At 35.8% G+C, this 12,489-nt stretch overlaps 1 protein-coding gene across 1 annotated transcript; it reads left to right on the top strand.

The window, feature by feature from the left end:
* The first annotated feature begins 10,641 nt into the window (after positions 1-10,641).
* On the top strand, positions 10,642-12,117 carry LOC133284533 (transcription factor MYB82-like). The gene is made up of 3 exons (XM_061481568.1): positions 10,642-10,935; positions 11,240-11,369; positions 11,474-12,117. The coding sequence occupies exons 1-3, from the start codon at positions 10,788-10,790 to the stop codon at positions 11,970-11,972; spliced, it is 777 nt and encodes a 258-aa protein (XP_061337552.1). The 5' UTR covers positions 10,642-10,787; the 3' UTR covers positions 11,973-12,117.
* The last annotated feature ends 372 nt before the right edge of the window (positions 12,118-12,489 follow it).

Here is a 12,489-nt window from a genome sequence, read left to right as displayed (position 1 = left end):
GAGCAGTTTCTCTAGGAGAGCCTGTGAAATATTGCATGAACTGTTCGGGTTGTTATGTTCTTGAGTTTTAATCCCATTGTTGTGGAGGGTGAAGGAAATAATGATGTGAATGAAGAATCTAGTCACAGGGGTGGTGTGGCACAGCCAGCCACTAATAGAGAGCAAAGAGAAAGAATGCTAAATGCCTTCCGAAAACATGCACCACCAAATTATAAAGGAGGCATTGATCCTATTGCTGCAATTCAGTGGTTAGAAGAATTGGATCGCATTTTTACTGTCATGGAGTGTGATGATCAGCAGAAATTGTTGTATGCTTCTTATATGTTGCAGAATGATGCAGCTGATTGGTGGAGAAATACCCGTCTGCCCTTGGAATGTCAGGGTTATGCTATTACCTGGCCTTTATTTGAAAGGCAATTCTTGCTGAAATACTTTCCGGCTGAAGCCCGGATAAGGAAGAAGGGTGAATTTGAAGAACTAAAGCAGGGTCAGATGTCTATTGATGAATACTTGAATAAGTTCAATAAGCTGGCCAAATACTCTCATTTCCAGAGAGCTCCACCTACAGAGGATGATTTGATTTTTAAATTTCATAGAGGATTACATGATAACATCTCTGAAAAACTTGCAGGTGACTCATTTGATACTTTTGCTGCACTTGTTAAAAAGTGTAAAAATATTCAAGAATATTACAGAAGGAAGCATAAGGACCAATCTGCTCCTAATTCTGGTCCTAAAAACACTTCTGGGAATTCTAAAGGAAAAGGGTTGCAGGTTAGACAGTCTGATGGTAAGTTCAAAAAGGCGGGAAATTCTAAGCCTGGAAATATTAAGCCTGCTTCTCTATGTGCTACATGTGGTAAAGTTCATGCTGGGGTTTGCAGAAAAGAGCAAAGATTGTGTTACAAATGTGGCCAACCTGGGCATTTTATTAGGGACTGCCCCTTTAATGGGGGACAGGTTTCTACTATTCAGGCCACTCCGGCTCCTATTGTGGTTGAGGAACCATCTCTACCTCTCCCACCTCCAGTTGCCCGAGTATATGCAGTGACTCAGCAAGAGGCTGAGAGGTCAGCTAGTTTGGTGCGAGGTATGATTTCTATTCATGATGAAATGCTTAGTGTTTTGTTTGATTCTGGTGCCACGCATTCTTTTATTGCTGATTATGTAGCTGAAGCATTTGGTCTGCATGTGATAAAAATGAAAACTCCTATGCGTATTGTTACGGCTGTGGGAAGAGTTTTTAATGAAGACTATGTTTGTGAAAATGTGAAATTCAAGTATGAAGGCAGGGAATATTCTGCCGACTTTATTGTCTTGCACCTTGCTTCTGTGAATTTAATTCTGGGGATGGATTGGTTGTCCAAGTACTGTGTGAAGATTGACTGCTGCAGTAAAACCATTTCTGTCTCATCTCATGATGAAGAAAGGGAGTCTCCTTATTTGTCTGTACTTCAGGTGGTAAAGGCCTTGAAGGAAGGAGATTTCGGGTATGTTTTATTGGGAGGTTTGGTTGGCGTCAACAAGGAGCCAGTTTCTGTTATTCCGATTGTCTCTGAATTTGAGGATGTCTTTCCGGATGAAATTCCGCACTTCCCTCCAGAGAGGGAAATTGAATTTGCAATTGACTTATTGCCTGGTGTGGGACCTATCTCTCTTGCCCCATACCGGATGTCACCTCTGGAATTATCCGAATTGAAGAAGCAGATTGAAGACTTATCCAGAAAAAATTTTATTAGGCCGAGTGTGTCTCCTTGGGGAGCCCCGGTGATCTTTGTTAAGAAGAAGGATGGGTCTATGAGATTATGTACAGACTACCGGCAGTTGAATAAGGTTACTGTTAAGAATAAGTATCCTTTGCCGCGTATAGATGATTTGTTGGATCAGTTGCGTGGTGCGACTGTATTTTCTAAGATTGATCTCCGGTCCGGGTATCATCAAATCCGGGTAAAGCCGGATGACGTTCCGAAGACAGCTTTCAGGTCCCGTTATGGGCACTATGAGTATCTGGTTATTCCTTTTGGGCTTACAAATGCACCAGCCGTTTTCATGGGTTATATGAATCGGATCTTTAAAGCCTATCTGGATCAGTTTGTGGTGGTCTTTATAGATGACATACTGATATATTCAAAGAGTAAAGAAGAGCATTCCGAGCATCTAAAGGTTGTTTTGCAGATTCTGAGAGAGCATCAGTTGTATGCTAAACCATCAAAATGTGAATTCTGGCTTTCTGAGATACAATTTCTGGGCCATGTCATCTCATCTGAAGGAGTGGCAGTGGACCCGAGCAAGATTGAAGCAGTGGTAGAATGGGAACGTCCTAAAAATGTTACAGAGATCAGGAGTTTTCTTGGTTTGGCTGGATATTATAGGCGTTTTATTGAGGGATTCTCACGGATGGTTTTACCGTTGACACGGTTAACCCGTAAAGGGAACCCATTTGTGTGGACCCAAGAATGTGAAGTGAGCTTTCAAGAGTTAAAAAGGAAGTTGACTACAGCTCCGGTATTAATATTGCCGGATCCTACAAGTAAGTTTGTGGTGTATTGTGATGCTTCTAAGTTTGGGTTAGGCTGTGTGTTAATGCAGTTCCGTCAGGTGGTCGCTTATGCTTCTCGGCAGTTGAAACCACATGAGGAGAATTATCCGACACATGATCTTGAGTTGGCAGCCGTAGTGTTCGCATTGAAAATTTGGCGACACTTTCTATACGGGGCCGATTTTATTGTCTACAGTGACCACAAAAGTCTAAAGTATCTGTTTGATCAGAAGGAGCTAAACATGAGGCAACGCCGATGGGTTGAATTTCTGAAGGATTATGATTTTGAATTGCAATATCACCCTGGTAAAGCCAATGTAGTAGCTGATGCTTTAAGCAGAAAGACGCTTGGTATGGCCAATTTGATGATTTCCGAGTATAATTTGATTGAGAAATTCAGGGATCTCCACATTCCTGTGAATACAGAAGATAGTCCGCATTTATTGACTACTACGGTAGTCCTGAATTCATTAGTTGAGCGGATTAAAGAAGCTCAATTGCTTGATGAAGAGATTCAGTCTATGAAAGAGCAGGACTTTGTGTCCACTGATAGTTTCGGTCTTAAGTTTTACAAGGATCGAATCATTGTTCCAAAAGGTCAGATGGTAGATGAGGTATTAACTGAGGGTCACATGGGTAAGTACACTATCCATCCTGGTGCTACCAAGATGTACCAAGACTTGAAACGGAATTTCTGGTGGTCGGGAATGAAGAAAGACATTGCTCTATTTGTGAGTAAGTGTTTGACATGTCAGAAAGTTAAGATTGAGCATCAGAGACCTTCTGGATTACTGCAGCCCTTGGATATTCCGGAATGGAAATGGGTCAGTATTTCTATGGATTTTGTAGTAGCATTACCGAGAACTCAGGCTGGTTTTGATTCCATCTGGGTAGTTGTTGACAGATTGACAAAGTCTGCACATTTCATACCAGTTAAAACGAGTTTCTCCACAGAGCAGTTGGCTCGGATATATGTAAGAGAGATTGTGAAACTTCATGGTGTTCCTGAAAGTATCATTAGTGATCGGGACCCTAAATTTACTTCTAGACTCTGGGATGCAGTGCAACAGGCCTTCGGTACACAGTTGAGGCTGAGCACGGCTTATCATCCCCAGACTGATGGTCAGACTGAGAGGACTATTCAGACCCTGGAGGACATGTTGAGGGCTTGTGCCTTAGAGCAGGGAATTGCATGGGATAAATATCTTCCTCTAGTGGAATTTTCCTACAATAATAGTTATCATGCCAGTTTGGGCATGGCTCCGTATGAAGCTTTGTATGGCCGTAGGTGCAGGGCGCCTACTTGTTGGTCAGAAATTGGAGAGAGGCAGTTATTTGGGCCTGATATGGTCCAAGAGACTACCGATCAAATTATGATGATTAAGGATCGATTGAAGAAAGCACAGAGTCGCCAAAAGAGTTATTATGATGCAAAGCATAGACCCCTGGAATTTTCAGAAGGGGATCATGTATTTATCCGTTTGTCTCCGACTACGGGTGTTGGGCGTGCTCTAGGAGTGAGGAAGTTGAGTCCTAGGTTCATTGGGCCCTACCAGATTATGAAAAGGGTCGGACCTGTGGCTTATCAGCTTGCCTTACCTCCACACCTGTCAAATTTGCATAGTGTTTTTCACATCAGTCAACTTCGAAAATACGTGCCGGATGAATCCCACATTGTACAGCCGGACAATATCGAAGTAAGAAAAGACTTGAAGTTTGTTGTGGGACCGTTTAAGGTTCTAGCACGTGATGAAAAAGTGTTGAGAAACAGGACTATTCCCATGATCAAGGTACAATGGGAAGGATTGACTCCTGAGGACGCCACTTGGGAGCGGGAGAATGAAATTCTCCAGCGATATCCTGAGTTTGATGTCAGGTATATGTATATTTGATATTTGATTTTGTGGGCAAAATCCTTAAAAGGTGGGGTGAATATAATGACCCTAACTGGTAAATCTTAGTTAGAGATTTAATTTAAGGATTTAAATGCCATAATTAGATTCAGTGAGCGATTTCGAGTATTTTGACTGTAATCATGACTATGTTATGAACAGTGCGTTCTGCCGGAGAATTTACAGTTTTGTGAATTAACCGGTAGAGCTTAAAATGAGCAAAATAATTTTAGGAACATAATTTGAAAATTCTGATGACAAATATGAGTTCAGAACGAAAAATTGTATAGTCTGGCACTTTCCGTGAAAATCTCGTGAATAGTGTTTCTACCGGGTATTTTGTACTGCTATTTAAGCAACCGGTAGAGTCCAGAAATAAATAATTGATGAAATAAGAATAAGAAAGTCCAATATATGCCAAGCAAGTCAATATAGGCCCAAGAAAATGATAAGTTTATAAGTGTTAAGTTTCAGAATTAAATAAAGTACAGTTAGTGGTTCACAGTGCATTTCGTTAAAAACGGTGCAAAAACCATACTGTGAATTATGAATATTGTTCCTTAGGAAATAAAAATTAATTTAAATAACTTTAGAAAAATAAAAATATATCCGTAGCTTTAAGTTAAGTTTCCGGTAAATTTAAGTGAAATACGCGATAGAAAAACATCCGACAAAAGGGCCACATGTGCCTAAATAGCTTGGCCACTTAAATGAATCACTATTCATTGCAAAAATTTCTTCTTCTCTCTCTTGAAGGGCCGAGCTTCAGCCATGGAAAAGGGGGGGTTAGGGTTTTGCTTGTTTTGTTGATTTCTTCTTGAATTCTCAACCAAATCTTATGACCCACCACTTGAAATTGATTAGGAACCACTCAAGGAATCCATTGCACCTATCCATTTGAGCTATAGTTGAGTGTGTGAAGAGTTATTCCTCCTCTTATTTTCGGATTACTATTCATAGGAGGAGAAAAAGTGGGTTTTTGATGGAGCTTTGCTTGGAGGTTATTCTCTAGGCTTTGTACAAGTGATTAGAGGTAAGAAACCTCTATTTCTATGGTATTATTTTGTGATCTATGTTTTGAAAATTTGGAGCATGTTTTGAGTGGGAAATATTTGATGTTAGAAGGTGAAAATTATGATGGATTGTTGTTGTATAGGAATGATAGTGTTTAGTAAGCATTAATTTGTGATAAAAAAATTGAAAAGCCCTAGTGCACTTTTCCCCTAGGTTTCGGCCTTCATGGCTTATATAGGGTTCATCATGCAAATTTTTATTGTATGTTTGAAAAGGTAAAATATGTTGGAATGTAGTGTAAATGGATTAATTGGTGGAAATGCCAAAGTTAGAAAAAATCCTACAAATACTCTATGTTGCGAACTATAGGATGTTTAGGGGTATATATATATTGGTTACATTTTATTCTAATAAAATGGGTTGCATGTTAATATACCAATGGATGAGCTAAGAAGTGAAATGCTTTGACAAATGGTTGAAAAATACCTTGAGTCCCTAAGGGTACGCCCGCGACTTTTAAAGAAAAATAACATGATTTATGTGAAAAATTCTTAAGTAAATGCTTGATTAAATTAAAGAACGCCAACGGGTGTATAGAGGTCTAGACTTGTGTATTGGCATAGAATTGGCAAAAATATAAAGAAAGGAAAATAAGCGATAAAATGTATGCTTATGAAATAATCATGGTATTGCATCATTTTATTGATGCATTGTAAATTATTCTCTAGGTGTGCCTAGGGATTGAGAAGGATCGGAAATCTCTTGAAGCGATAAAAGTAACTTGTTCCACAAGTAAGCGTATTGGTAAAGCTTCAAGAGGTAAGCTCTATGTTTAAGGAGTCTTTTCCTTCTTGAGTGCTCCACCATGGTTAGTGAACTATGGTTGGACTGTCTGACTGTGATTTAGATGCTTTGTATAGATGCATTCATATAGAGTTATTTGATAACATGATATGTTTTGCTCTGATATGACTTCTGTAATATGATTTCTGTAACAATCTCTGGCCATTGATTGTATAGTACCCGGACGTCCGCTTTGGGGTCCTCCCTCGGGACTGATGGTGTACTCCTCTGATATGTCTGGTTCCGCTTTGGGGTCCTCCCTCGGGAACACGTGCGTTGATTTCCGCTTGGGGTCCTCCCTTGGGAATGACGGCGCACATCTCTGATATGATATGGATATATGCTCTGTTCTGTTATGATATCTGTTATATGTTGTATTTGTATACTCTGTATCTGAATTTCATGCAGGAGTGAGCCAGGGGTATGGAGAATTCTCTATAAACCTGGAGCTTATTGAGATTTGTAATCTCACCCCTCTTTGGGGACACATTTTCAGGGGCCCAGATTTCCGGTGAGTCCTCACTAGGCAGGGACACGACACGTGGCTGAGGCAGTTGACAGACCGGATTTTGAGTGGCTGTAGGCTACTACCTTTTTTGGAGTGTTTGATGTATTTTAGTATTTTCGCATTTGATGGATCATGATATTGATCCTTTATTTTGTATATGGCCTGTATATGTTTGGTACATGTCTATCAGTTTGATGCATGTACATTTGAGTATTCAGGAACGTTATATGATGATGTAGTATTCAGATAGGTTTATGTTTTGATGGCATGCTGTTAGATTTAGTGGCACGGAGCCATGTTATGCATGCGCCCATGTATGGGTATTTGATTATATTTGGATATCTGGTATTTCTGAATTGATATGTTGTATAAACTGTTTATCAGGAAATGCTTCTGAGTGGGATTGGAAAATCCCCAGTTGTCCGAGTTATAGAGGAAACTCTGCCCGATTTTCGTTTACGCCGAGTAAGAATTAAGTTAGAAAAAGAAAAAGTTAGCTCATATTTTTGTAAGTTAAGTCTTCCGCTGTTTCTGTTTGTATCATATGTATGTTAATTGAACCGGCTCGAGACGGGGATGTTACAAGAGGTTTCTCTTACAATCTCATCCTAAGTTCCTAACCCCTAAGATTTCTTGAGATTTCTCTTCATCTTATTTCTTTGGCGAGTTGGCACGCTCGAAACCAGGTTTCGTCATGGGAGCTTTTTGTCAAAGCTCAAAAATAGCATATTTTTGAGCGATTTTCATCACAAAATAACCTAGAAACAACAAATCAACAAGGTTGTAATATATTCCATCTCAAAAACAGCAGATTTTTTAGAGTTTTTGAAAGTTTAAAAAAAGATTTTTCAAGCCATGGCTCACGATTTTTCTTGACACAAAAATGTGTGATTTTTGTATTAAAAATAACATAAAATAGTGGAAAAACAACAGGAGAACTAAAACCCTCAAACCAATTTTCGTTGTTTTACATCAATGAAACGATATCAATTTAAAGAAAGATTGAAATTTTCATAATATGAACCATATATTTCATAACAATACATTCATGAACGAAATTTCTTCGCTATAGGAAACGATTTCAAATAATTTTTGTGTCAATAGATAACTAAAAGCTTATTTTTCAAAAGTAATTTAAGGTTTCAATATATTTCTTCAAAATAATTTGAGAAATTTTATAAACTTTCATATAATAAAATTCATAAATTCATATTCAAAATTTTCTTAGAATACTCAATGAAAATATGCATATGATATATGGTTAAAAAACACTCATCACGTAGAACAAAAACCAGAATATTTCCAAAATCAATTGCAAAAAATTTCAAGCAAAATTTTATCATGAATTTTATGTTCTATATGCAAATTTAAAATTATTTTAATAAATAAAAAAATTGGTCTTATAATAATATATACATAGCTCTGATACCAAATGAAAAAGATAATTTTGAAACCATTGGTCAAACCCAAGAGCAGGAACGAGAAAATGCTAATGCGTGGAGGACTAATATAGTTTTAGATATGTGGAGAGCTGTTGCTTAGTAATTTTAAATATTTGTTAAAAATTAAAGGTTTATTTTTTTTAAAGTTACTTTAGACAACTTTGTCTAATGTTCACTGAAATGACGTCGTTTTAAGACAAAAATCATGGTGTAGTATACTTTTAATTATTTTAAGGTTATAATAGTCTTTATCATTCTAATTTTTTAATTTTTTTAACCTAAAACAACGTCATTTTAGTGAACATTAGACAAAATTGTCTAAAGTAACATTAGATACTTTTTTACCAAAAACTATATTATGTTTTACTGATTGAGAAAATTATATTAGGTTTTACTTTTTTTATTAATGTCATTACATTTCTTTGATATTTTCTTCATTGACTCTTGTAATTTTGAATTTTTGTTAAAAATTCGTATGATTTTTTAAAATTTTATAAATCCATATTGTACTTTTAAATCTTATAAGTTCTATTAAAATACTTTAAAATTCAATCTTATGAAATATTTATTATAAAAAAGTCTTTTAAAAAAAGTCTTTAAAGTCCTTCCATTTTTAAATAGTCTTTTAAAATCTATAAAAAAATTTATCTCAAAAAAATATTTTAAAATCTTAATCCAATTAAATGTGTCTAAATAAAAAAAATTAGAATAAGGACCAAAAAACAGAAGAAAAAAATAAATATATTGAAAATTCGTAGCTGTGATTTCTTTTTGTTCTTTTTTTATTTTATTTTTTGTCTTAATTTTGTCTTCTATTTTTTGTATTGGTCTTTTTTATATATCTCTCTTATTTTTAAAGTAAGAATAGAAATTTTATAAAAAAACAAAAACAAAAACAACTAACATATGTTCTTGTCTTTGTATTATGAAAACAAATTATGGAGAACATATTTTCAAACTAATCATATGACAATCAAGTATCCAAATCGATTTTATTTTGTGTTTTAGATCTTAAAAACAAAGTATTATTTCTAGAACTAGAATGAAACAAGATACCCCCCGAAGATTTCATTATTAAGAAAATTAAAAAAAAAATTAACTATTTATTTATTACATGTCACTGCACCAAAGATCTCGAACCAAATGCATTGATTCTTTATTTTTTTAATTTTATTTTACAACATTGATTGTTTTTATTTTTATTTTTTTGGAAGTAACTCAATCCTAATTATCTTTTTTAGACGAATTGGCTCTACCCTTGTATTCCAACCTTCGACTCTTTAACCATTTTATGAGATTAATCCGAAGTATAAGATGGATCAAAAATGAAGATATTCAAATCACAAAACATTAATTGTTTATTAAAACATTGAAGAATTCATTCGTGCAATGGTCCTCCAAGCACCATCCTTCTAAAAATATAATTACAATGCAACACCTGTCCCAAAGATGACGTTTCACCCCATCATAACTATAATATTTAATTCACCCATTACCCAAAATGGCATCCGACCTTATTATATATTAATGAAATATCATAGAAATTATATGTAATGATCCCCTAAAGGAGTAAGTAATCGAACACCTGCAGAATGCCCATTGGGGATCTTGTAGTTTTCAGTTTTAGAAAAGCTCCCCACCCTTAATACTTTATGTGTCACCCTTTAGATTATGCTCATAAACTAGTAATTTTGTGTCCTACATGCATAGGCCCTAGTTCACACGTGTCAACATAAGAAGATTTCTCTTTATATTTTTTCTTGTCTCACATTAGCATAAAATAATAATAATCTTGTTTAGTATAATCCTTAGTTAAACATGTTACCTAATAGCTTAGCACGTTCTTGAATTTTCAAATATGCCCTTGGTTAATTAAAATGTCATTTCATTCCATGATTCACTAATTGCAATCCCCTAACCCCTTGATTGGCTCAAGAATTTGTTGGTGATGAAGTAAACTTTGCTCAGAGGTGGGGCTTATCAAAGGGTTAGGCCGATATCAACAAGATGTAAATAATAGAGGGTAAGGGTATTTTTGTAAATTTGTAGTTGATAAACAAGCATGCTTTTTAAGTCTCCATGGTACCTTTTTATTTATGGAAAATACTAATCTCATGTCATAGGAGATTAGTATCTCATGTCATAGACATAAAATACATGAAGCACACTCATTTATTTATTTATTTTAAAAAAATGAGTCATACATATTTTATGTCTATAACATAAGTTTATTTAACAATGGTAATAAATTTTTTACATAATTCGCGTAACATATTACCCTTGTTTATTTTATTTTCTTTTTTCTTTTTTTATACTATTTATCATGATATAAGATTATGATTCGCACATTAGTTGCCCTGATCATACTCTTAATTATTTACTTTTTTTTTTGTTTTTGCTAAACAAGAACAAATTGAGATAAAGTTGGGGGCATAGCTGCAGGTATAAATATGCAGCAAACACTGAACACAAATCAGTACCATAGAATTTGGAAAACAAATTTTACCTAAGAGCAAAATTAGAAGCCTTTGTGTGTGTATTGCGGAGTTATGGCGGCAAACATGGGATGGGGTGTGAGTGTGATAGAATATGATGGATGGAGGAAGGGACCTTGGACTGCTGAGGAAGACAGATTGCTCATTGAGTATGTCAAGTTGCATGGTGAAGGTAGATGGAACTCCGTTGCTAGGCTTGCAGGTACCTAACCAATCTTTATAGGCTCTCTTTTGCTTCTTAATTTCCTAACATAATTTATAAATTAGTTCAATATCATTTGACTTTCACATTAGAAGTGACAGCACAATTATAGCAACAGAACAACTAAAATTGCTTCCAACTTCTACTCATTAGATTGGCTACCCTTGTACTATAAGTTCTTCATTTGGCCTTTTCTGACCATGTTTTTGATAATTGTCTGTCAACTCTTAAGTCTCACCCTTCAGACTCTTTTATCTCTTCTTTTTTCTACATGATTGATTATGTGTTTTTTTTTTTTTTAAAGGACTGAAAAGAAATGGGAAGAGCTGTAGATTGAGATGGGTGAATTACCTGAGACCAGATCTCAAGAAGGGTCAGATAACACCACAGGAAGAAAGCATAATTCTAGAGCTGCATGCTATGTGGGGAAACAGGTAAAATTTGCATTGCCAATCTCTTGAACTTGCATGTTTTCTCTATTTGGAGAGCTTCAAGAGCTATATAATAAGGTCTTGACTTCTAAATCAAAAAACTTTAGGTGGTCAACAATAGCAAGAAGCTTGCCAGGAAGAACTGACAATGAGATAAAGAATTATTGGAGAACCCATTTCAAGAAAAAGACAAAAGGTCCATCTGTTGCTGCTGAAAAGGCTAAAAATCATCCCTTGAGGAGACAGCAATTTCAACTTCAACAACAGCAGTTGAGGCAGCAGCATAATGTTCAGCAGCAACAACAACAACAACTACAATTCAACTTGGAAATGAAAGGGGTCATAAACTTGCTTGAGGAAAATAACCATAGTGAGCCTTCTATATCTCTAGAGACCCAAGAAATGGTCAGCATGTATCCAAACACAACAGAACAGCAGGGTTACTTCTACTCTATGCTCAATGGCAATGTCTCTGTCCCAGAATCCTCAAACGAAGATTTTATGTGGGATGGGCTGTGGAACTTGGATGATATTCTTTGCAATTTCAGTGCAGCTACTGCTACAAGCAAAGCCACTCTTCACAATTTAGTTGCTCCCTTTTGTTAAAGCTTTTTTTCTTTAGCCTTGAATTCTGTTATAAGAAGAATAGTACTACAAATTTGAGTCACGGCTTGATAAAAGGGTGGACTCATGGTAGTAAGTGATATTCTGAAGGTGAGTTGTTGTGTTACCTGTCGATAAAGTGTCTCAATTTTTTCTTGTAAAGACTGAATGAATTTGGCTTTTTTGCTTCAAGATTGTTTTTTCTGATAAAAAGAAGTACTGACAACTTTCTGAGGAAAATAAGAAGGAAAGTGGAAGAAATAGGAAAATGATAAACTAGATTTCCTTTTACATAATCTTAACAATGATTCTCAGCTGTTTGCTTTTCCTCTTCCAGTTGTCTGAAACCAAAGTGGGAGTAGAAGCTTAAAAATAAAAGTGAAATTACATAAAGCACTTAAAGGAACTAATTAAATACCCTTTGCGTCATTTGGATGTGAAAGCTGTGTACATAAGACTAAGCATGCCATTACTGCATAAAGAAACCCCCTTTTAAGCATATAGATCATGAGACACTTTT

This window comes from Gastrolobium bilobum, unplaced genomic scaffold (genome assembly GCF_033153095.1).
Source record: "Gastrolobium bilobum isolate Gb01-03AN ecotype WA unplaced genomic scaffold, APGP_CSIRO_Gbil_v1 utg7094, whole genome shotgun sequence".
NCBI lineage: Eukaryota > Viridiplantae > Streptophyta > Magnoliopsida > Fabales > Fabaceae > Gastrolobium > Gastrolobium bilobum.
Note: the sequence above shows the minus strand (reverse complement) of the source record. Positions and strands in the feature narration are given on the sequence as shown.

Bases quoted from the DNA above. Each gene is read 5' to 3' on its own strand.
- LOC133284533 (XM_061481568.1), top strand. From the start codon at position 10,788: ATGGCGGCAAACATGGGATGGGGTGTGAGTGTGATAGAATATGATGGA. The intron at 10,936-11,239 runs GTACCTAACCAA...TTTTTTTTAAAG, and splicing joins CTCCGTTGCTAGGCTTGCAG to GACTGAAAAGAAATGGGAAG. The intron at 11,370-11,473 runs GTAAAATTTGCA...AAAAAACTTTAG, and splicing joins CATGCTATGTGGGGAAACAG to GTGGTCAACAATAGCAAGAA.